Source organism: Bos mutus, chromosome 21 (assembly GCF_027580195.1).
Source record: "Bos mutus isolate GX-2022 chromosome 21, NWIPB_WYAK_1.1, whole genome shotgun sequence".
Classification (NCBI taxonomy): Eukaryota; Metazoa; Chordata; class Mammalia; order Artiodactyla; family Bovidae; genus Bos; species Bos mutus.
The window spans coordinates 54287110-54311225 of NC_091637.1; the positions used below are offsets into that span (position 1 = coordinate 54287110).

Consider the following 24116-nt stretch of genomic DNA (forward strand, 5'->3'; position numbering starts at 1 on the left):
TTACATTCCCACCAGCAGTACGAGAGGGTTCCTTTTTCCCCACACCCTCTCCAGCATTTATTGTTTGTAGATTTTTTTGATGATGGCCATTCTGACCAGTTTGAGGTAATATCTCATTGTAGTTTTGATTTACATTTCTCTAATAATGAGTGATGTTGAGCATCTTTTTGTTTGTTTATTAGCCATCTGTATGTCTTCATCGGAGAAATGTCTGTTTAGGTCTTTTGCTCACTTTTGGTTTGGGTTGTTTGTTTTTCTTATATTGAGTTGTATGATCTGCTTATATATTTTGGAAATTAATCCTTTGTCAGTCGTTTCACTTGCTATTCATTTCTCCCATTATGAGGGTTGTCTTTTCACCTTGTTTATAGTTTCCTTTGGTGTGCAAAAGCGTTTCAGTTTAATTAGGTCCCACGTGTTTTTGTTTTTATTTCCATTACTCCAGGAGGTGGGTCTTAGAGGATCTTGCTGTGATTTATGTCATCCAGTGTTCTGCCTGTGTTTTCCTCTATAAGAAGCCATGACATTAAATGGTACATCAGTACTGCCTAATCATTTTAACTGCTTATTTCTGTATGTAACTTTCCAGTACTGTACACTCAGAGATGGTTTACTGGTTTTAGTTTTGCCTCATTTCTGTTTTATCAGTCTGCTGTTCTCTAGGAGATAGACAAATGGTTAAAAGGGAAGAAGAGAAACAGAAGGTGGCGGGGGGTTGTGCAGATTTGGATTTAATGTGAGAGTGAGGTGGGTAAGGGAAGCTGTTGGAAACATGGTAGTTTTGTCACAGCCTCCACTAGGGGTGTGAAAAGCAGGTTGCTTTACTGTGTGGGAGACGCCACCACTCCTTGCAAGTCATTTAATGCGTGAAATAAAGCTGAGCACGTGGCATTTTCATTGGGCGCCTTGCTGCTGCTGCTGCTGCTAAGTCGCTTCAGTCGTGTCCGACTCTGGGCCCCTTACACTAATGTTATCAGTATTGTGTGCATTGCTTTTATTATCAGGTGACGAAAGATGTCATTAAAGAATTTGCAGATGATGGTGTCAAGTATCTGGAACTAAGGAGCACACCCAGAGGAGAAGATGCTACAGGTAAAATCTAACTATTGCTGCTTCTCAGCATATGTCTATCTTTTCCCTCACGTGCTTTGATCATGCATGTGCCTGCAAAGTTGAGAGTATGCAGCATTTACCGTTACACTGTTGTAAAAGTAGGGTCAAAGATCCATATCTTCCGATGTACATTAATGACATATGTTATTAATGAGTCAGTCAGTTATTCGTAAGTTAAAATACCAGGTCAGGTATTATCTGTTGAAGGGAAATTAAAAGGGCTGCAAAAATTTAGATTATTCTTGTTTGCTCTTCTCACTCTGAAAAAAGAACACTTGTTCCTTATGGCTGTGTTCTTAAATAGACGTTGGTTCGTGTTCCCTGCAGCAAGCGCTTGTGACACAGTGCCCCTGAGTGGATGTGGAATTGCATTTCATGACAGTCACTGAGATGAAGTTATTCAGTCTCTTCTCGGGGACTGATGGTATCTTAGGCCAGGAGCGAGCTGTGATGTGGTAAAACCTCTCTGGGTGGAGATGAATGGATCTGGATATGGTCTGGAGAAGCTTCCTAGGGCCCTCTTTCTGCTGATAAGAGCAGCATCAGGAGGTATTCTATGATGTCTTTGGGTCCCGCTTAGCATTTTGTGACCAGATCATCTTGTGCCTAGATAATGTGTAGCCAGCATTATTCAGAGGGTGAAATTTTAAACTACATATAGTAAAGTAAGTGTTGAAATGAGATAAGCAGAAGATTCTTTTTTTATTTTTGATTTTTATTAGAATATAGTTGATTTACAGTGTCATGTTAGTTCTGCTATACAGCAAAGTGAATCAGTTATACATATACATATATCCACTCTTTTTTAGATTCTTTTCCCACGTAGGTCATTACAGAGTACTGAGAAGAGTTACATATATCCACTCTTCTTTAGATTTTTTTCCCACATAGGTCATTATAGAGTATTGAGAAGAGTTCCCGTGCTATACAGTGGGTATTTTTTAGTTATCTACTTTACATATAGTCATGTGTATGTGTCAATTCCAGTCTCCCAATTATTGCTCCCCCTGAACAGAAGATTCTTATTTCACATTTTTAAACTTTAGGATCAGTTCCAAGTTATGCCGGTGAGGATCGTGAAAGGGAAGGAGAAAAGCAATCTATAGATTATTAGTGCTAGTGGACTCTTCAAATGGAGATTCAAAGGGAAATGCTAACTTAAGTGTGCAGAATAGGGGAATAGTTAAAGTTTAATGGAATATTTGGTAACCATGAAAAATATTTGCAAAGACACTTTAATGACAGGAAGATATGCTCAGAACACAGTGTTAAATGAATGAATAGGATACACATACATCTAGTAGCATCTCATCTGTTCAGAATTGTATTTTTGTTGTTGTTCAGTCTCCAAGTCATATCATTGTGTGTGTGTGTGTGTGTTGTTGTTGTTCAGTTGCTCAGTTGTGTCTCTTTGCTGCCCCATGGACTACAGCACACCAGACTTCCCTGTCTTTCACCAACTCCCAGAAGACTGCTCAAACTCATGTCTGTTGAGTCAGTGATACCATCCAACCATCTCATCCTCTGTCGCCCCCTTCTCCTGAACCAGGGTCGAACTCAGGTCTCCTGTATTGCTGGCAGATTCTTTACCGTCTGAGCTGTCAGGGAAGCTCATTAAGTACAAATGGCATTTACTAAAGCCTGCATATGCAAGAGACACAGATTCGACCCCTGGGTCAGTAAGATCCCTGGAAGAGGAATCAACCTACTCCAGTATTCTTGCCTGGATAATCCCATGGACAGAGGAACCTGGGGGGCTACAGTCCATGGGGTTGCAAAGAGTCTGACATGGCTGAGTGACTGAGCATGCACACACATCCATAACTCATCTGTAACCATACACTTATCACACAGAAAGTGAAATGTAATTGTTCATATAGGAATATGATTGTTGAAGGATGAAATTGTTGATGATCTCTTTACAGATGTTTTATTTGTGTCCTTTCCAGGAATGACTAAAAAGACTTACGTGGAATCTATACTTGAGGGTATAAAACAGTCCAAAGAAGAAAACGTAGACATTGATGTTAGGTAAGAAACATTGTGCCTTAGTGGTCACCACTGAAAATACTAGAATGTGACAGTTTTACTCTGAGCATGGGTATAACAGATTTTTATAAATCAACCAATAACTGACTTTTATCTTATAATAGAAAAAAGGTCAAGAACTTCATTGTTTAAAGTTGAGAATACAGTTTTGAATTTTTTTTCCTGTGGCAATAAAGTTCTGAGTCCTGTTGCTGTAGTGAAGTGTGGCTTCCCGTGGCTCTTCAACAAAAACCCAGACTTCTTCTTGGGGCCTGCAAGGTCCCACGTGCTGCCTTTCTCACTTCAGCAGCTTCGTGTGTTTCACTGGTCACGTACCACGCACTGACCTTCCCCCTGTTCCTCAAACAGGCCGAGACTGTCGTCCCATGTCAGCACTTTTGTAGTTCCTGTTGCTTCTGCCTAGAACACTCTACCATATCCTCACATGGCTGGCTTCTTGTTCCTCAGGTCTCACGTGGCTGTCACTTCCTCAGAGAGGCCTTCCTTGACCACCTTATCTAACATGCCTCCCCACATCTTCTAGTTACTCCATTTATTTCCTTTATGACACTCCTCTTAACAAAATCAGAAATTTTCTTGTTTTATGTATATATATACACATTCACTCACTAGAATGTAAGTTCAGTGAGGCCAGGGACGTTGTCTTTTGATTCACCAGTACTTAGAGCTGGCACATAATTAGGGCTCATTAAGTCCTTGACGGAAGAAAATAAAGAAAGCTAGCTGGCATTCTGGCTATAAAATCTGTCTATAACATCTCTCAGTTATGCTTAACTAGACTGATACCCTAATTAAAAAATAAAAACAGGCAAAAGACAAGAATTCAGAAGAGAAAACATAGAAATGGCCAATAAATGTATATAAAACTATTTAACTTCAATAATCAAATAATTTTGTTTATTTTTTAGTATATGTTGATATAATTTGTATCAGCTATTGGGTACATGTTAGAATATTACCAGTCTTGTAACCCTTAATGAAATAAGAGATCTAAGCCTTCTGATGAAGGAACCACCGCCTATTAATTCCTCTTGCCTCAGTATTGAATTTGATGTGATTAAGCCTCTAGACTGGATCCAGTTTCCAATCCGTAAGAAATACAAGAGACAGGAGAACATGTTAGCAACATAGGGATTCAGTCAGCAAAATCAGACTGTGGGAAACTCTACAGAACAAATGATCTGGTTTCTTCAAATAAATTCAAGAAGAGAGGCTGGGGAGAGGTGTGAGGTGGAGAGTGGGGGAGGGGCGGGAAGTGGCAATGGATTAAAAGAGACTTGGGACACATTGACCAAAACGATGTGTGGACCTAAGTTGGATTCTGAACCGAACAGACTAAGAAACAAATACATGAACAACAACAACAACAAAAAAAAAACATGAAATAATCAGAAGTTTGTGTGGTAACTAGATATCTGGTGCTGTTTAGAAATTTATGTTTCACTCCCTCTGGCAAAGTAAGCTGTCAAGTCATTCAGGCTGTACTTCTGCAATAAGATACATCGCAGGTAGCTTGCCGTACCTTCTGGCCATCCTCAGAGTTGTCTTTTTCATCTTCACAATCAGCATTCGTTTTCACCTGTGTTCTTGCATTGAAGGTATTTGATATCAATTGACAGAAGAGGTGGCCCTTCAGCGGCCAAGGAGGCTGTTAAACTTGCTGAAGAGTTCTTCCTTTCTGCAGAGGATACAGTTCTTGGCCTCGACCTCAGTGGAGACCCTTCAGTAAGTTATTTTTCCAAAATATGTTTTATTTCTAAAAAATAGAATCAGTTTGTGGGGTAAAGATTAGCTTGGGGCACCTTGCGTTCTCCAGAGGTTCAGCAGACCCCCTGTGTGGATGAAGCCATGTTCTGTCCTGGATGACCAGAATGTCCGCAGCAACTGCTCTCCAGGTTTCTGTGAAAGAGTAAGCCCTCTAAAAAAAGGAAAAGAAAAAAAAAGATTTGTATGACAGTATGATTATTTTATTCATTTTTCTAAAGATGGTATCCAACTAGTACCATCCTACATACATAGATAGAGTTGATTTATTATAGTCCATGTCTAATGCTTAATTAATGCTTAACTGTGGGTAGGGCTTAATTATCTCACAGAAGCCCCAGTTGAAAAAAGCTGGCCTAGAGCTTCTTGAAGGTCATATTCAAGCAGGGTGTCTCAGCTGTGACTACTGACATCTTGGGCCAAAGAATTTTTATTGTAGGAGAATGTCCTGTGTATTTTAAGATGTTTAGCAGCATCCCTGACCTCTTCCCAATAGATCCGAGCACCTTCTTAGTTGAAACAACCAAAAATGTTTATAGATGTCACCAAATGTCCCTTGAGGGGCAGAATCACCTCAGTTGAAAATCAATGAATTAGAGTCCTGTGAACCTGGTTCTTACAGCTTTAACTAAACCTGGGCTGTTCTGGCCTTGTTTCATCGTCCATTTGATAGAATGGACATAACAGTCATACTTGTTCCTGAATCAGGTGAGTTCTCCTTAGCTCTAGATACCTAGATAACCTTCCAGAAATAAAATTTGGTGACTGTTATATCTAGCTTAGCTGATTCACCTGAGGTTCACTGATAACTTGAGATTCTTCAGGGTAAGGACAGTAGCTTTGCCAGCTTTGAATTCCCTAACTTTGTTTTATAAACAAAATGTACAAATGAGTCCATCTGCCACTTTATTTCCTGCCATTATTCCTTTGTTATTGAGACAGAATACTCAGTTCTTCAGTTTGCCTAGACTCATAGATCCTCATTTTAACTTTTATCTTCAAGGCAGGACAAGCAAAAGACTTCTTGGAACCTCTTTTAGAAGCTAAAAAATCTGGTCTGAAGTTGGCACTTCATCTTTCAGAGGTAAATAATATTGTAAAATTAGGCTGGAGAGGGTAGATTACAGTGGAAAATCATTAACAGAAAATAATAATCACTTGTACATGGCTAAAGATAAACCTGGCTTGGGAAAACACTTTTAGAGAGAAAATAGAAATATTTTTGTATAAGTTATAATGATAAAGGCATAACTTGCCATAGTCCCTGGAGTTATGGTTTCTATGTTGTTATAGTTCCTAGGCTTGGCTGTTGACTTGTGCTACAGTTGTATCCTTAGAACAGTTCAATGACAGCTTGGTGGAGAAAATGCATGAATTTTGGTCAGCAGCCTTGTTATCAGCAAACCGACACTGAGAAAAGCAGAGTTTGCCTCGCTTGTCCTTGCAGGGAAGGGACCTGAATGTATCACATACACTGGCAAGAAAGGAAGTAGCTCATCATCGTTTTGTAAGGCCCAGAGGGAGATTGGGTGCCCCGTGGGCCCCAACTGGACAGCAAGAGCACAGGGCAGGTCATGCATGGACAGTAGCTGGAGAACAGTCACTTCCCTGGCCGGCATGTCCCTGAGGGGCAAACGAGGGCTCTCCTGCACTTTTCCATTTTATAGGTAGATTTGCTTTCTTACCTCAGTACTCTACCTACTTAATGCTTTCTTTTATTAATATACAAAAAGCTGTAAATAATTAAGGTATACAACTTGATAAATTTGGGTTTAATTGTTTCTTGAATGCAGGAAATATTACCTACTTACTGCATATGATTATTTTGAGTATTAGATGGGGTCATGATATAAAGATTGAGGCAAAAATTGGAGCTTCTTGTCAGTACTGAGTGTTTTTCATGTCTACAAGCAGAGAGTCAGTAATCTAGTAGCAGAACTTAAAGTCTAGGATCTATGTTTCCACACTCTGATCAAAAAGATCCTTCACACACAGGACACCCTCTAGTTGACCTAACCGATGCCAGATTGAAGCCATCGGTCAGGGTAACGGAACAGCCAGCATGAAGCCGGTTACCTCTGGTTCTGTGCACAGCGTAAGAACCTGCCCTTACTTTAGTTTCTGTTCTCTTATTTGATCCATTGGATGGGAAACGTTTCATTTCGACATGTTATGGTCATTTGTCTTTTAGTCTATCTAAGAGATGAAGAGCACAGCTAGACACACATTTCCGTGGTGGTTGTGGTATGCACATAGGTAGCTTTGTCAAGATAAAGCACGAATGCACTGTGTGGATGGAGGCTAGGCCCCAGAGTCAGACAGAGCCGGGTTTCCCCCTTATCTCTACCATTATGCTAGCTCTGTGAGCTTGGACAGCTTTTCTTTAAAATGCTTTATATCTGGACAGCTTTTCTTTAAAATGCTTTATATTTTTAGCTACAAAAGTTTTATGTACCTGAAGAAAATCGAAGAGTAGAGAAATAGTATAAAGTAGAAGTAAATAAATAAAAAATGGAAGGTCCCCTTCAGTTCTGCTCCTGAGTTGATCCTGTTAACAGTTTCGTTTTTATGTTTTTCCAGCTCTTTTTCTAATATGTGTGAAGACATGTACACAACACAGAACACACGTATGCATATAGAGTTGTGGGATTTTGTTATTGAACACTTACTTTTTGAGTTTTGATTTCTTTGTCTTAATACGTTGTATAATTCTTGTGAGGTTTAAAGCAGAATGTATGTAAAAGTCAATAACTGTTGGCTCTCTAGTTATTATTATCATTGAAATGAATCCAGAAGAATATTGGGAAATGAACGGGAAGATCAAAGGCAAAGAAGAAGTACTTTTAAGAGCCACTGAAAGACGTTATTGATGCCTTCTTCTCCCCTTCTTTTTTTTGAGATTCCAAACCAAAAAACAGAAACACAAGTACTCCTGAACCTGTTTCCTGACCGAATTGGGCATGGGACATTTCTCAGCTCCTCCGAGGAAGGATCCCCGGATCTGGTGGACTTTGTGAGGCAACACCAGATACCGCTCGGTAAGGCTTCAGGTCCTCCAGGCAACTCTCTGACCCTTCCTCCCCACCTGCAGCTTGCCATCCATATGTAGAGAAGCACTGTTCTAAATACATAGATATCATTTAGAAATGAAGTGATGCTTTCTCAACCTTATCTAAGTAACTGGAAATTTTATTAATAGCTCCCATTAGAGTATAAAAGCTCCATGAGAGCAGGGCCCTTGTCTGTCTTGCTCACTGCTGCACTCCCCAGTTCCTGGAACTCAGTATTATATTGAATAATATATAATTTTATATATATATATATATATATATAATATATAATAAGGGTCATCTTTCATTTTGGAATGACTTTAACCTGTTTACTTATGTTGTGAAAATGTATAACATATATTTAAAGATTAAGACGTCTGCAAAATTCCATATATACTTTTTTATGTCTGTTAACATCACATGCTTGTCCACATGTATATACCAGGAGCTATTTTTATTTAGCAACAAATATTTATGAAGTGCCTACTCTCTTCCAGTCACTATTCCAATTGCTGGGAATAGAGCAGTAAAAAAATAGACAATGTTTCTTTCTCAAGGAACTTATATTCTAGCATGGGTAAGAGAGACAGTAAGCAAATACACAAGAAAATATCAGTGATAAGTTCTTTTCAGAAAATTAAACAGGCTGGTAGAATAGTGGTAAGCTAAGCACTTTTGATTGGATGGTTGGGGAAGGCCTTTCTGATGAGGGAAAAAAGCAGGTGGCTGAACACCTTTTTACTGAATGATGAATTCACCGAACTTACAAATTTAACAGTTTGTCGTAACACTTTTGTGGGTGTGGTTTTTTGACTAATGTATAGAGTTTTTCAGCAATTCATAATGGGTGAGATTTTTTTTTTCTTTTTAGTAAAGAAATTTTTAAACATCCACAAAGGTAAAGAATCTTGGAAACCACTTGCCTAGTGATCTTACTTGGAGTGGTGTCCAGGCTCTGCAATCAGCAGGGGCAGGTTGGGTTTGCCATTCCTGGGACTGAGTGGCCCTGGGTCGCAGCCACCTCACTGAAAGGAATGGATGCCATCAATCAAGTCAGCGAAGCATTTCACTCTGGCTGGAGAGCCGGGCACAGCATCTCAAGGCAGGAGTTTTGTAATCATAGAAGTCATTCTTAAGATAGACTTCTTTGCAGGAGGCAGTGAATGGAAGGAGTTGAGACCTTTCTTTTCATGGAAAAGGTCCATTTCCACTCTTGGAGTTTTGTAACATGCAGCCCTCAAGCATTGCTACTGTTTCCTAACCTCTACTTCAGCCTCCACTGTGGAAGAAGTGCAGCAGCCCTGTGAAGATTCCATCTACTCCCCTCTCACGCTTCCCTGCATTTGTCATGGTGACTGGCTTATCATGCTCCTCTTTCCTCTCCTTTTTCGTAAAAGAAAGGGGGGAGCACATGATTGTGAAGGGGACACTAATTCCCCGCCTGGTACAGTCGCTGCTGTAAACCGCAGCACATGGCAGTTTTCACATGTAAGAAAAGGCCAGCTACTAAAAATGAGCATAGCTTGGGAAGATTTCTCATGTCTCTACTAATAGATCTTTTAATTAGAAACTTCTTCCATTCCCACCTCGTTCTAGAACTCTGTTTGACCTCCAACGTCAAAAGCCAGACAGTTCCAGCTTACGACCAACATCACTTTGGATTCTGGTACAGCGTTGCCCATCCTGCCGTGATCTGTGTAAGGTGTTTTGCTCCCTTTTAGTCCCAGAGTTGCTGTAGGTCAGACGTTCACTGTCTAGCTGGCTGCGTTGCATGCCAGGGGTGGTGCCCAAGTGGAGGAGTGAGAGAGGAGGGAAGTGTGAGAGGCTGCAAAGGTGTGACTGTGGTTTGGCTCTGAAGGGGAAGGTCCTGGTCAGGACCTGGGGGGAACGACAGTACCGATGCCCAACACCCACCTCTTGAGATAATGCTTTCATTGATCGGGGCTGAGTCCTGGGCACAGATGCATTTTAAAAGCTCCCTTGGTGATTTGCACATGCAGCCATGGTTGAGAGCCACTACTCTGGTGGTTTATGTTCTTAAAAAGGATAAAGAAGACTGTTCAGTAACAAACGTGCCTGGATACATTTGTAGGCCCCTGTTTAGACTCTTAAAAGCATGGTAAATAGGAAAATACTCTCAACAAAAGTTGAGAGTTGTTATTTTTTTTTAAGTCATTTCCTCGTTCATTTTGAAACTTTCTTACATTGACAGACTGATGATAAGGGTGTTTTTGCAACACGCCTTTCTCAAGAGTACCAGCTGGTGGCTGAAACATTTCATCTGACCCAGTCTCAGGTGTGGGATCTGTCTTATGAATCCATCAGCTACATCTTTGCTTCTGACAGCACCAAGGCTGACCTGAGGAAGAAGTGGAGTCATCTGAAGCCCCATTTTTAAGCTGTAACAAGGTGAATACTTTTGAGTGTGTTTTACAACCTAGATCTCCCTGCCATATCCCACTTAGTAAGCCACACCTCCCTTGGAACCATAGCAGCCAAGTGCTGCGGACTCCGACACCAGCACCTTTCTCATGGTGGGTGCTCAGTAAATCTGTCTTAAACCGCCTAAAGGCTCTGAGGTTGTCCATGGCTTACCTCCATGCTGCTTTCAGGAAGGGACCCGAATGCTGCTGCACACTGAGCTCCCCATTCTAGCAATGGTTTTGCCTTAACAGTCCCTCTTCACTAGAGATCATGAAACTTCAAGAAAATCAAAGTAGGTTCTCATCAGGAAAAGTTTTGGAACTGCTAGTCTAAATAAGGTGAGAAGGGAATACAGATTGTTACCAAAACCTTTAATCTGTCTAGCTTGTGATGACAGCTCTGTGGTTTGTTGTGCCTACTTTAATCAGACTCCCTTAAGTATTCTCCAGAACTGTGGACTCCAGGCTACACTGTATACCATGGATTTTTGTGAATCCCAGTAGCCAGGGTTAACCTCCTTTGGGTGATGCTCGTGACAGATCAGGCTAGCTGCTGAGATCTGCCTTTGCCCTTCTCATGATTAATCCTTCTGGAGTCAAGATACATTTTAGATTTTGAGTCGAATAATGGCGAGAGAATTGATCCATTTTTGTGCTCATATCTCATCTTCCCTTCCTTACACTTTGTCACCATAAAAATAGTTCCCTATAGAGTTGACAAGACAGCCCTATACTCAGGTTACAATAAAAGAGAAATGGCAGTGTTCTCTCTCTATATATATGTATGTATACACACACACATATATATATGTATATATATGAACGTATGTATGAAGTGAAGTCGCTCAGTCGTGTCCGACTCTTTGCGACCCCATGGATGGTAGCCTACCAGGCTCCTCCCTCCATGGGATTCTCCAAGCAAGAGTACTGGAGTGGGTTGCCATTTCCTTCTCCAGGGGATCTTCCCGACCCAGGGATCGAACCCAGGTCTCCCTCATTCCAGGCAGACGCTTTAACCTCTGAGCCACCAGGGAACCTATGCATATGTGTGTATTAAGTCGTATGGCGTTGGCCACAGAGAATAAACAATAAAGGGAAGAAGGGACGGCATGGGGGGGTGGGGGAAGAATAGCACGAGGAAAACAGCTGATGAGAACAGACATGACTGTCCAGCTCCTGCTAAGATATTCTTGCTTTCTCTGTTGCACACGCTACCCAGTCTGTCCCCACGGTCTTACAAGAATTACAGGGAGGGGTGCACAGATCCTCTTGCTCTCCCAGCAGTAGGCTTGGCTTCTCCTAGGATGTCAGAAGGCTATGTATTATTTCTTGCTTCATCCATCCTCAAGAGTGGCAGACAATGGTTTGTGAGTTAGTTTGAAATAAGATTGGGTTTTCCCAGGTAAGAATTTTGCCTTTGTCTTATTCTTTTTGCACATTTTCTTCATCTGGAGATTGGAGGGCTGGTCCTGGGTCTTTTAAGATAGACTCATTCTCCATGCCCAATTATAATGGGTCCCAATGGATTGTCCTAAAGGATATGGATACAGATACTAAGGAAGAATTTTCATTCTGATTTGTCTTTTAACCACATTCTAATTTGTTTTTCAGCCTGGAACATAAAGATTTAGACAGGCATACTTGTAGCAGCCCCACACAGGGAGCCAAAAAAAGCAAGTAAAGATTATCTTTTCTTTCCAGGAATGACTTAATCATACTTTGCATATATACATTTTTTAAAAAAGCACTTGAAGAACCACTGGGCACTTTATAATTTTTATTAACTTGGTATCCCTGAGAGGCAAATTAAGGTGTAAACATTGTTCTGCTTTACACAAAGGGAAATGGAGGCAGGTTGACTTACATGTAAGACATCTGGAAACAGAATTCATATCTGTTGATACCACAACCAGTGCTTTTTCCACAAGACTATACACAGACATACTGAACACAGTACTCTCATTTTTAAAAAACATTACAGCACACTTCCTAAACTATCTCAGATCCTGAGGCATTGCTTTATACTGGTATTTATTGTTCTCTCCCTGTCTGTTTAGGCAACGTAACTGAGATACCACCTCCCCTTAATTCCTAAGACTCAGGAAATTCCCTCAGCACCAGAACTCCAATTCATCATTGGTAGACATCATTACTGTCTACCACAGTAAGCTATGGATTTTAGAATATCCTATCTCCCCATTTCTCTCCCAGATCTCATTCCTATCTGAGAGCTCATTAATGTGACTGTGACAGGGCTACTTATCTGACCTTAGCCATTGGGCATCTTCTTTCCTTTGACCTGCCAATCGAAATATCTTCTCTCAGGATACTGGTTCCTGACCTTTGTCTCCCATAGGAGCTAGTCCCCTAAAACTTCTCATCTTTCTTACCCAGTGCCAGTCAGCTGTTGCCTCATCAGTAAGTGCAGCACAGGACCCGATATATTAATATTCTGGGGGATGGAAGCCCGTTCGTGATTTTCCTGGCACTCCACGTTTCAGCTGAAGCAAGTCCCTCTCTGCCCCCTGCACAGCCCTTATCGTGGTACCCCTCAAATTCTGTGCTGCTCTGAGCTTTGTCTCACCTTCCTTAGTCTGTCCTTTGCCCTCTGTTCCCTTGCTCCCCAGTTTTCCCATTTCTCACTCATTCAGCATGCAGTTTTACAATTAGTTTTGGAACGTTCATCTTGCCCAGTAAACCTTCCCTCTCAGCACTTCCTGCTTCATGAAACCTTCCTGGTTAAAGAGAAGGAAATACCTCTCATTTTTTCCCCAAACTCTAATGCTTTAGACCTTAACTTTTATGCATAGTGTTACTACCTAGCTTTCTAAATTTCTCTAAAACTGTTGTAACTGTACGTGTGCACCATTTGTTCCTGTCAGTGTCATCTGTTGTAGGTTGTAAGGACAAGGACGGGGTCTGTTTAACTTGTGCTGTACAGGCTCATACTACTGTGAATATGTGGGCAGTTAATTCAATACCATCTTTATGGTATCAGAATTACACTTGTTTGAAGAGCTGCTTTTAAAAATAGATGTATACAGTTGAATATGTGTGCGTGTGTGTGTGTAAGTATTGTCAACTCCACTGACCAAAGATAATCTGTCCTCCTTACAATTAGGGTAAAGAATTTTTGGCACAAAGTGGTCTGTTTTCCCAGTCTGTGGGAACATGGCCAGTGGCTTCTGCTCATCGCACATTAGTATTGTGCCCACAGGGTGCGTGACACTCACCCAGGTGTTAGGGTGTGTGGATTATGGCAGTCCCTCTGGCAGTTCTAGCTGCTTTCCCTACTACTGCATCCACTTGCCTTCCTCTTTGGGCTTCTGGACCACAAGGGACAGACAACTTTTAGATGAGACAGACCAGAAAAAAATCACACTAGATGCTGTAAATACAACGTTACTCTATTCCAAAGCTTCTGGGGCTTTGAAGACAGTAAGAAATCCAGGGTTCACAACTCTCTGTTTATATGAGGTTTACACTCTTCCCCCATATGGCACACCTAGATTCTTGACAAAATGGTTTATAGGTCAGAACCAGACTGGACACTTAAAGGCTCCTTCTTTAAGGTAAAGGAGTGTGTGTGATAAGTATATCATTCTGAGCACAGACTTAAGTGAGCAGGAAAAAAAATCATTCTTCTTTGCATTTCCATTACTGTATAAAGAGCTAGACCCATTCAGTGAGAATCCTTACTACTTCTCCATGAAATGCTGCAGTGTGGGTTTTTCTAGTTGAAATGCAACTGAATAATGTGATGAGTAAAGAGTACACATCGGATTCACAGGATCTGCTACTGTGTCCTCTCTGTTAGGGGAACAACTCAGGCTCTGAGAGGAAAGGGTGTTACCGTCAATACAAGCAAGGAGAGGGAACGAATCTTTCTTTCATTCTTACTCTAGATCTGAGAGAAACACAGGAACAAGCAGTGGGGTAAATTCTAGACTGTTTGCTTAACTAGTTGGGCACAGATTAGGAGATGGATCTCACTACTGGAGAACTGTTTCCAAACAATTTCAATACATGTAATGAGGCTGTTTTTCTCATAGATCCTCAAGGGCTTACTTAGGTGCTGGCTGTGACAGAAGTTTCTCTCGTGTGTGGATCTCTCGGTGCTTGTTAAGAGCAGAACTTTTACTGAAGCACTTGCCACAGTCTTGACACCCGTAGGGCTTCTCTCCAGTGTGGGTTCTGTGGTGTGCACGTAAGTCAGAACTCTTGCTGAAGCTCTTCCCACAGTCGGGACACACGTGGGGTCTCTCTCCTGTGTGTATCCTCCGATGTGCACTGAAATGAGAGCTGTTATTGAAACTCTTCCCGCACTCTTCACACTGATAGGGCTTTTCTCCTGTGTGGGTTCTCTGGTGAATGATAAGGCTTGAGCTCTGATTGAAGCGTTTTCCACACTCACCACACTCATACGGTTTCTCTCCTGTGTGGATTCTTCTGTGGGTGATGAAATTGGAGCTGTCACGGAAACTTTTCCCACAGTCAAGACATTGATAAGGTTTCTCTCCAGTGTGGATCCTCCGGTGTCTAATGAGGCGAGCACTCCGACTGAAGCTTTTCCCGCAATCGGCACATTTATATGGATTTTCCACTTGATGGGCTAGCTGATGCATAGGGTGGGAGTTTGGACCAAAGCTTTTGCTGTATCTCAGATATTTATAGGGTCTCTCTCCCAAGTAAGGTCTCTGATGACTTGGGACCTTACCTAAACTTTCAGGGAATGTTGGTTTTCCTTTTTTCTCTCCCGGCGTGTTTTCCCACTGTCTTCCAGATCTGCATTCACTCTCATTGCCTTTACTTTGATTAAGATGCCGGGGAATTTTCCTTTCAGACCTTGCAAGTAATGTCTTATGTAGTTGTACTTCCTCAGAAATATCCCGTTTTAGATTCTCTTCATTCTCAAATCCAGCCTCGAAACCTAACATAAGAATAGAAATTTAAGTTACCCATTTTATCAATTATTATGTGTGACTGTAAAGTATCACATTAGATGACTTAACATAAAAATTAGGGAGCTCTAGATCCTAAATAACTGCTGCTGCTAAGTCGCTTCAGTCGTGTCCGACTCTGTGCGACCCCATAGACGGCAGCCCACCAGGCTCCCCCATCCCTGGGATTCTCCAGGCAAGAACACTGGAGTGGGTTGCCATTTCCTTCTCCAATGCATGAAAGTGAAAAGTGGAAGTGAAGTCGCTCAGTCGTGTCCGACTCTTAGCGACCCCATGGACTGCAGCCCACCAGGCTCCTCCGTCCATGGCATTTTCCAGGCAAGAGTACTGGAGTGGGGTGCCATCGCCTTCTCTGTCCTAAATAACTACTGTCTATTAAAACCTATTTGGTAATCTGTCACATGCTTCTCATCTACAGGGGAACTGATGAATATGTTCTTTTAACTCTTTTTCCTGGATATCTGGGATCTTCAGAAAATCCTCTCAGTATACCAAGAAAAACCTGCCAGATTTAAGATAAAACCATGACTATGATTATGCAGGAAAGACACTTTCTAATGCTGTATTTTAGCCTCATCTCAGGCCTGTCACGGTTTACATTCTTTGCCAGTAACTAAAGGGATAAGAAAAGAATGTCCAGGGAAACTGGGGAACTTCTATATTGAGGAAGAGCTACATAAGTCCTTTTCACCCTCAAATTCCATGTGTTGAGAATAAAAACAGGGTAGAAAGATACCTGTTGTCTTTCAAAGAACAAAAGGCCTTCTGAGAGAGAAACTTTGGTAGGTGCTCTCTCTTTGAAACTTTCTCTTTGCCCATGGACAAATAATCACTAGATGTTCCAAAGCACTACTCTAATGCCCAAACTAAGCTTTAATATTCCTCTAAGAGCCAAATGCCAGGCTTCCCAGGCCTAGGCTATGAGAATTTGTAGATACTTGGAAAGTTTCAGTTTGCAAATTCAGTTTGAATTTGTAGAATTTTCAGAGGTTTCAGATAAACTCTGGATCCCAATTCCCTGGACTAAATCTGAGAACATGTACCCCTTAAAGCACTATTTCTACCCAGAAGCCCAGTGTTAGGATTAGACCCATGAAATGGAGGTTCATTATATTAACTGAAATCTCAGAAACTTAAATATGTGACTATAAATTATAAGCCTCTGAGAGGGGTACTTAGCATTTCCTAAACCTAGAAGCTGTTACTTAGTGGAACATGTTAATAGCTTCATGGAGTTGATGCTCTGTGGAGCACACTTGGAGAATGCAGATCTAAAGAATATTTTGGAAAAGAAAACTATTGTTTATCAAATGCCCAAGTACCGTGCTAGGTGCCTCACTGTGGTACTTCACTTACATCAATCTTGTGAGGCCGGTCTTAATAAATAAGCAAAATTACAGGGTTAAGTAACTTGCTTTAAGGTACTCAACTAATAACATAGTCTATATTCACATACATATATATGTATGACTCCAAAAACAGAATTCTTCCTGCAAGGAGGGAAGCCATAATGAAGTTTTATGTTTTTTTTTTCTTCAACAGTAAATAAGATTCAAAGGGTCAGTTCCCTCAGAAATTTCAGACTTTGCGTTAAGTGTGTCTGAAGAAAGAGATTATCAGGTTTTCATAGATATGAATAAAGCAGGCATACAGATGGTGTATAAGCTGAAACTAGAAGAAAAAGCAGAAATGAGAATGAGCTTTAAAAACCCAACTTCATGTACTGTGTGTACAGGACATGCCGTTTGGGAAATGTTAGCTTTCAGAGTCCCTGCCAGGTACACTGGCTAGTAACTGAGCAGCTCACGTGCAGATGAGGGCACATTTACAAAGTCTGCAGCCATCTCAGATTGATGCTATAGCGTGAGGAGGCAAGTCAAGTGGAAAGCTGCCTAAATAGACAGGAAACCTGGAGAAAAGAGAAGAATCCCTGAGTATTGGGTGTAGAGGCCAGTTCTCCTGGTCCTCAATCTGATAATTTTTCTTCTAGATGCCACTGCCTCCCCTTTGCTGCTTCTACCTTAAGAACAGGATCTTACCGCTGGGGCTCTGAAATAAGACTGGAGCACGGGTCAGTGCCTCTGGAGGTATCTCGGGATCCTCTTCATCATCTTCAGAATCATCTTCTATGGCCTCGACTGCCGGCTCGGCTTGCTTTTCGGCTTCAGCCTCACTGGTCTCCTGCATGGGGCATAAGGCTGTCTCTTCTTCCTGGCCGTCACTGGGCCGGGCAGCCACCCGGGCATTCACCAAAGCGTCCATCTCTTCAAAGAAGGGACAGGTCTCTGGTGCTTGGCCATTCTTGACTTTCCGATAGCTGGTCTGTAGGCTCTTAAACTTGGTCCGACACTGCTCCGGTGTCCTGAGGAAGCCATATTCCCATAACCGCTCAGCCACGGCTCCATACAACTGGCTGTTGCGGTGACAGTTCCGAAGGGCTTCGTAAAACTGAGTCTCACTAAGAATTCCAAGGTAGGTCTTTGTCTCTTCATAGCCCCAGTGCACACCTGCCACCAGAAGAGAAGTTTTAGCACCACTTAATGCAGGGCTTTATAGCCGCAATTCCTCAGTCCTAGCATCTGCATCATGAAAAGTCGCCTAAGCTTGGGCTCCTAGGTGAGAAGGCAAGAACACCTCACATTTCCAAATCAATGCAGACTCTCAGGATGTCCTGCTTCTCTGGTCCATATCAGTTTCACAGAGACCTTGACTCCTACATTCAATTTAAAAGGCCTTTTCAGCTGATCACAGTAGTGATCATTATGTACACTGAGGCAAGTGTACAGAAGGCATTTCCCCATTCTTCTAGCAGTTCTGGAGTTCTGATCCTAACTAGAAAATAACTGGTTACAAGACCTACAGTCAGTCACTGTCAGCCAGGAGCCATCCTTAAATTCTCTGATCAATGTTTTCCTACCAGCCCTACTTCCTTATAAATTAAGTCTCCCAAAGAATGTCTCAAAATCCCAAGGAACAGTCTTTTTCAGATTCATACTGCTGCCTAATGCACTCCCTTTTATGGCCCTTCTTCACCTGGCCACAGTCTCAAAAAGCCAGCCCAACAATAGCAAAGGCCTGAAGGGTACAAGATAAGAACCTGTGGTCAGGCACCTTCTCCTTAGTAGCAGAGGACTGGCAGAGCCAGGAGGAGGAAGGAAGCAGAGCATTGAGCACCTCCTGGTCCCCAACATGGGCAGAACTTCATCAGGATGACTAAGAGACTCTGCTCCCTGAAGGTCCCTCAAGCTAAAGGGAAGGGAGGTTCCAAGAGCTTTCCTCCCACTTGAGAGCCAGGTGGCAATGACATTGCTTCCATTATCCTCCACTCTCTGCCAGTGAAGCAATAGGGAAATAATTGGAAGACAGAGAAAAAGCAGTGGAAAAAGACAAAAAGAACACAGATAAAGAAAGTAATAGCAACTAGCACATGGGCCATGTTTGTGATTTACCTAAATTTATTCCAGTGACAAAAAGGGAAAGAGAATTATTTTTTTTTAAAGGAAAAAGTACAAGACAAGAAGACTAGAACAGAGCAAAAGTAACAACACGTAATAAAACGTGGAAGGAATAGATAAGTGTTCACAGTAGAACTGCAGCTTTGGAGTTAGCTCTGTCCATACCTTACAGTTGAGGACACAAACTGTGAAATGCTCCCCTGGCTGATGAGTGGGCAGGATTAGAAACAAAGCCTCCTGCTTCATATGTGGTGCTTTTCCCATAACAGCTTAGTTGTACAGATTACATCAGTAATAATGTGATATTTAAAGATGGTTCCATAGGCAAATAATATTTCAATAGAGTGTTAAACAAGATTTCTTGCTGCAAAACTGGGTCCTGTTAAAATGCCAATATGTGATACAAATCTCATGGAGGAAACGTAGAAAATGTTTTCCCAACTTTAGACAGTCCTTCACTATGCTCTTTTAAGTAAAAAGGAACACATAATAAACTTGAGTTTGGAGGATAAAAATAAAACACCAGTTCATATAAGGCACTCAACAGATAAACTGTTTCTCCTTAAAGATACTATACTGCCAAGATTTTCTCAGCCTTCAGTGATTTTATAATCAGGAAAATATATTTTAAGAAAGAAACAGAAGGAATGGTACTCCTTTTCAGGACTCACTTGAATTTTGAGTGTATTTCTTTATAATATTTAATATTTTTCTTTACTTACTATTAACTCACTGGTTTTCCCACAAGAGAAGGAAATACATAAAGAACTGAGAAATACCTCTATTCTCTTAAGTGACAAAGCTGGCAAGTGACATTAAGTTTACTAACTCCACACCCAACCTCATAATTCCTCCGTCTAATCCTAAAATGCCAAGAAGAAAGGCTTACCACTTGGGCTACGGAAAAGGACAGGTGTGGTGGAGCTGTCAGGGTCCTGGGGAGTGGCCTCTTGGCCCACTTCGTCACTGTCGGACTCTTCAGCCGTGGTCTCCTCTCCCCCTTCATGGTGCCAGCCCTCTTGCTCTGGCTCCTTGGTCTCAGCATCACTGCCTCCCAGGCCAGAGTGAGAGGCCGCCTCCTCCGGGCCGTTACTGGGCAGGGCAATGACCTGGGCACTCATCAGGGCTTCCATCTCTTCAAAAAAGGGACAGGTCTCAGGTGGGTGGCCACTCTTGACTTTCCGATAGTTCTTCTGGAGACCTTTGAACTTGGTCCTGCACTGCTCCAGGGTCCGGAGGAACCCAAACTCCCGGAGCCGCTCCGCCACAGCCCCGTACACTTGGCTGTTTCGATGACAGTTTCGGAGAGCCTCATAAAACTCAGGCTGACTGAGAATTGCGAGGAGAGTTCTGGTCTCTTCATGGCCCCAGTGCACACCTGCCACCTTCTCATCCTCAAAGCCCCAGTGATCCTGGTCCACCCAGCTGCTTCTCTCTCTCCTGGATGGTAACAGATCAGCAGACATTCGTCTGTCTTCTGTGTGACTGCCTCTTGGGAGTTCCTTCTCCTTGGAGCCCAGATCTGGGATCCATGGCTCTCCTTGCTCCATCCTGGAGACCATGCTGGATTTAGAACATGGAAATCCTGCTTGCAGGGAAGCAAACAAAGGATATCATAGTTTGGAATGGTCATAAAAAAGTATGAATTCAGACTTGCTTTTTTTTTAATCCAAGAAGCTTATAAAGAAAAGTAAGAAAATGTTTTCAGAAAGATCAGTGGATTGAAGAAAGTGAGGAAAATACATAAAACCTCAAAAAATGAGAAATACTTTACAGAGCCAGGTGACAGAGGAAAGTGTCCTCTTGTGTGTTCAGAGCAGATAATTCTGCTCCAAGTTACTGCTTAGCTCTCCTGACTACTTGTATGCAGGTCCTGGCACTGCTGAAAACAGTCACCTCCTGCCTCCTAGAGAGCTGACTCTTCAATGACATGGGAGTTAATCCGAGCAGAGCTCACAGTAGGCCCTCTGTATCCACGTTCCTCCACGTCTGTAGACTTAACCAACTACAGTACTGTAGTCATTACTATGGAAAGATCGCTGTGTATAAGTGGACCCGTGCAGTTCAGACTCATGTTGTTCAAGGCTCAGCTGTGGTTCTCTACTTGGGACTAGAGAATTAAACTCAAGAGTGATTGCAAGGAAGAGACTGTCTTCAACTGTTCCATTTCTCACACTTTGTCAGTAACTTCTAGAGGCTTTTCCCTCAGTATATATCCTTTATTCCTTTATTTATGAATGGGCACAGCCCATTCATACCAGACTCCTCTCTCCAGAACGCAGCACACATTCACCACTCTGCCTTGCCTTTCCTTTAACTCCCTCCCTTCTATGCAAATTTAACCCATTAGTGCCCCCCTGAAGCCTTCCATACAGCCCTCCTTCGTCTCCTGCTCTTTCAACCCCTATTGTACTCACACAACTGAGTAACAAGTCATTGTTTGGCACTGTTTGAATACAGTTCAGTTCACATATTTATGTTCACTTTTACATTCTCAATCATACTATAGGCTCTCTGAGAGGTACCTTTCCTCGTTCCAAGTACCCTGCATGGTGTTAAGCATGTTGGTAGGTGTTCAAAATGGATCGATTTTGCAAGTGGGGTTGAGGGACTGCATCTGGATGACTAGACAGAGACCACTACCAGCCTGGCTGGGAAGGCTGGCGTCTGGGATGATAACATCAGAATTCAAAACCACCTCAACAAGTTGAAGTGTTCGAGGAAAACAACGTACAACATGGAACTCAGCAGAGTACAAAGACGAAAAACAAGTTCCACAAAACCAAGTTTAAGAATAAGAACCAGGCACAAAGACAATCAGGAAGAGACCTGGGAGTATCAGGTGAATGATAATCATTAGTTGAGTTATACTGAAAGAAAGTATAATGAAATTCTGAAGTAAAATTCTTAGTCTGCCTCTACCTGCCAGACCCTCACTGGAGTAATATATATAATTTAATTCTCCACAATTAACATGATGTTTGAAGAATTTTCCAAAGGACAGTAACAAAAACTTACTAGCTCTGAAGAATGGAGCTTCTGGGGAAAAGCTTAAACAAATCTAGTTTAATATGGAGAAAGAAAATGACTAAAGGGAAGATAAGCCAAGTATAGAAAATAATTTTTATCTAGAAAATTCAGACTTAGTGTCGTCATTACCAGGAGAAAAGAAATTCCAAGTCCTGGTAAAAACTATAGAGAGCCATTCTCTGGCAGACTTATCAAAAGAGGAAGTATAAGAGTACTTATCACAACAGAGAGCTAAGCTACTTGCCTTAAGGAGGTCCCCAACAGCTGCATGCTCCATTTCCACTCATTCCTGAAATCCATTTCCCACTCACAGCTCCCAACCCTACTTCCCAACTTAGAACGGCATCCTATCTTCCCACATGAATCTACTCCTCACCGCTCCTTTGAAAAGGTCTGAGCTTCTCCTTTGGGTTCATCTGCTCCTGTGGTCCCAGGTCTGGGCTTCTTGCCCTCTCTTTCTTGGGTACACCCCTGGGCTGGGGTTCCACTGACTCCTGCCGAACACTTAATAACTCTTGTGATGATTTCAGGGGTGTCATCTTCTCCAAGCGCACTTCCTGCCCCTTCACAGAGACTGTGACCTGGAAACAACCCCCATGAATTGTCACTGCAAGGTCATAATGAGGGGTATTCCCAGAGGAGTCTAGTTAATATCCCAAAAGAGATCATCCCTTTGGGACATGGCTAGGGTTGGGGTGGTGGTAGGGGGTTGGTTAATAGAACAAGGGTCTTTCTTACTCCATTACTGTTAGCTTAGAGCAGCTGGAACTCCAGAACAAAATAGTAAACCCAATTCCACACTAAAAAAGGATTCCCCTCTCATTATGTCGAAAAGTTACATTCAGGTGGCATCTCCCAATAACCTGTCTGAAAAAGTTACCTTTTGAAGGACCAGAAGTAGGAGCATCTAATGGAGACTGTGCCTTAATTTGGCCTTTTATCCTGCCCCTTCCCAGTCACATACTTCTGAATTCCCCCTCCCTGCTCACCGAACGTCCAGGTCTTCCAGGCTCTCTTTCTAAGTCTTCCACCAGAGTCACTGCCTCCTCTCCACTTTCTGGACATTGCTTTTGTACCCAGTTCTGGATCTCCCCAGGTAAGACGGTCAGGAACTGCTCTAGCACCAACAATTCTACAATCTGCTCCTTGGTGCGCACCTCTGGCCTTAGCCAACGACAGCAGAGTTCCCAGAGTTGGCTGAAAGCCTCCCGGGGCCCAGCCACCTCCTGATAATGAAATTTCCTGAAGCGCTGTCGGAAGGCCTCAGAGTTAGAGCCATTCCCTCTCAGGGTGGGTTTGGCCATGGTTCACAGCAGGAAGCAGCTTCCCTTCACTTAAAGGTCTAGGTTCCAGGGCTTACACCCATCTTCCCATGTCCTTGGAGAATCACCTGCAGATGAGTCTCTCTCAGTAAGCAGTTTCTTCCTAGGGCAGAGAGAGATGGCACTATCAGAAGGAATATATGTCTAGGGTCTTGCCAGAGCTGGCCTGACTGCCCATATGCTCCAAGTGGTCACCTGAGGTAGCACCAGCTTCAGGTCAGGAAGTCAAAACTGAGCATGAAGGTGAGAGACCATTCAAAGGCTGCATTTCTGGGCAACATCCAGGGCAGCCCGGAGAAGCAGCAAAGGATAGAAAGTACTGTCTACTCTTCCACCGCCCCCAAATCTGACCCATGGAGCTCCCCTGACCAGTGAGTTCGAACCATTTGGGAGACCTGGAGCTCGGGAGGTTCTAAAGTCAGGTCACCATTCTGCTGAAGGTAACAAAAAGCCTCTGTCCAGCGGGTCGCAGCTGATCTCCGCCGTCCTTCCCCAGGCCCTCACAGCCCGCCCCTCTCCCTGAGACTCCACCACTACCAATTCCCACCCCAAACAAAAATCAAGTACTGAATACTGGGTCTCTGTTTTCCCTCACAGCAAAAGTAAGCGGTCAGTAAACATCCGGGAACTACTGACGGGAAACCTCGCGCATTCAAAGAAGCTGATTTTGGCTCCTGAAGCGAGGTCCGGGTGGGTTTGGGGAGAGTCACACTGAGTTGGTGGAGAGAGGAATTCCGAGGGGGCAGTAGTCATGGGTCTCCTGAGGACGAGTTCGGGTGGTGGCCAGGCGCTCCGAGGTTCGCGAGCGCGGAGCTCAGGTCTAGGAGCGGCGGGTGCGGGGTTCCGGCCTCTTTGTCTTCGTTCCCTCCGGCCAGGTCACTCTCGGAGCCGTCATGAGTCCCTCCAGAGGCCTCCGACCGGACTAAGGCGCCCTGAGGGCACCCTGTGG

General features: G+C 42.8%; 2 protein-coding genes across 9 annotated transcripts in view; one reads left to right on the plus strand and one right to left on the minus strand.

Moving 5' to 3' along the window:
* The window catches only part of MAPDA (N6-Methyl-AMP deaminase), a 29958-nt gene extending 12474 nt beyond the window's left edge, over positions 1-17484 (plus strand). For 2 of the 3 annotated variants that reach the window (XM_070358816.1, XM_005892595.3), the window contains exons 6-12: positions 1005-1092; positions 3063-3144; positions 4761-4887; positions 5930-6010; positions 7826-7964; positions 9573-9673; positions 10189-12022. In XM_070358816.1, coding sequence (XP_070214917.1) covers positions 1005-1092; positions 3063-3144; positions 4761-4887; positions 5930-6010; positions 7826-7964; positions 9573-9673; positions 10189-10374 — 804 coding nt within the window. In that variant the 3' untranslated portion in view covers positions 10375-12022. Of the gene's footprint in view, positions 1-1004; positions 1093-3062; positions 3145-4760; positions 4888-5929; positions 6011-7825; positions 7965-9572; positions 9674-10188; positions 12023-17350 lie in introns of those variants that run through there. The other variant, XM_070358817.1, reaches the window with a different exon arrangement.
* On the minus strand, positions 12164-24113 carry ZSCAN29 (zinc finger and SCAN domain containing 29). 6 transcript variants are annotated; one of them, XM_070358811.1, is made up of 6 exons: positions 23804-24113; positions 22835-23270; positions 22222-22426; positions 19705-20400; positions 17400-17867; positions 12164-15329 (listed from the first exon to the last, which is right to left on the minus strand). In XM_070358811.1, the coding sequence occupies exons 2-6, from the start codon at positions 23147-23149 to the stop codon at positions 14464-14466; spliced, it is 2550 nt and encodes an 849-aa protein (XP_070214912.1). In that variant the 5' UTR covers positions 23150-23270; positions 23804-24113; the 3' UTR covers positions 12164-14463. The 6 variants fall into 6 exon arrangements, with proteins under 6 accessions (XP_070214912.1, XP_070214913.1, XP_070214911.1 ...); XM_070358812.1 differs by having other exon boundaries at positions 23763-24113; XM_070358810.1 differs by having other exon boundaries at positions 23735-24113.
* Between the last annotated feature and the right edge of the window lie 3 nt (positions 24114-24116).

Excerpts from the sequence above, each read along its gene's own strand:
- ZSCAN29 (XM_070358811.1), bottom strand. The coding sequence starts at position 23,149 with ATGGCCAAACCCACCCTGAGAGGGAATGGCTCTAACTCTGAGGCCTTC. Across the intron at positions 22,427-22,834 it reads CTGGAAGACCTGGACGTTCG|GTCACAGTCTCTGTGAAGGG; the intron begins GTGAGCAGGGAG and ends GGTTGTTTCCAG. Across the intron at positions 17,868-19,704 it reads CCTTTTCCGTAGCCCAAGTG|GTGTGCACTGGGGCTATGAA; the intron begins GTAAGCCTTTCT and ends TTCTGGTGGCAG.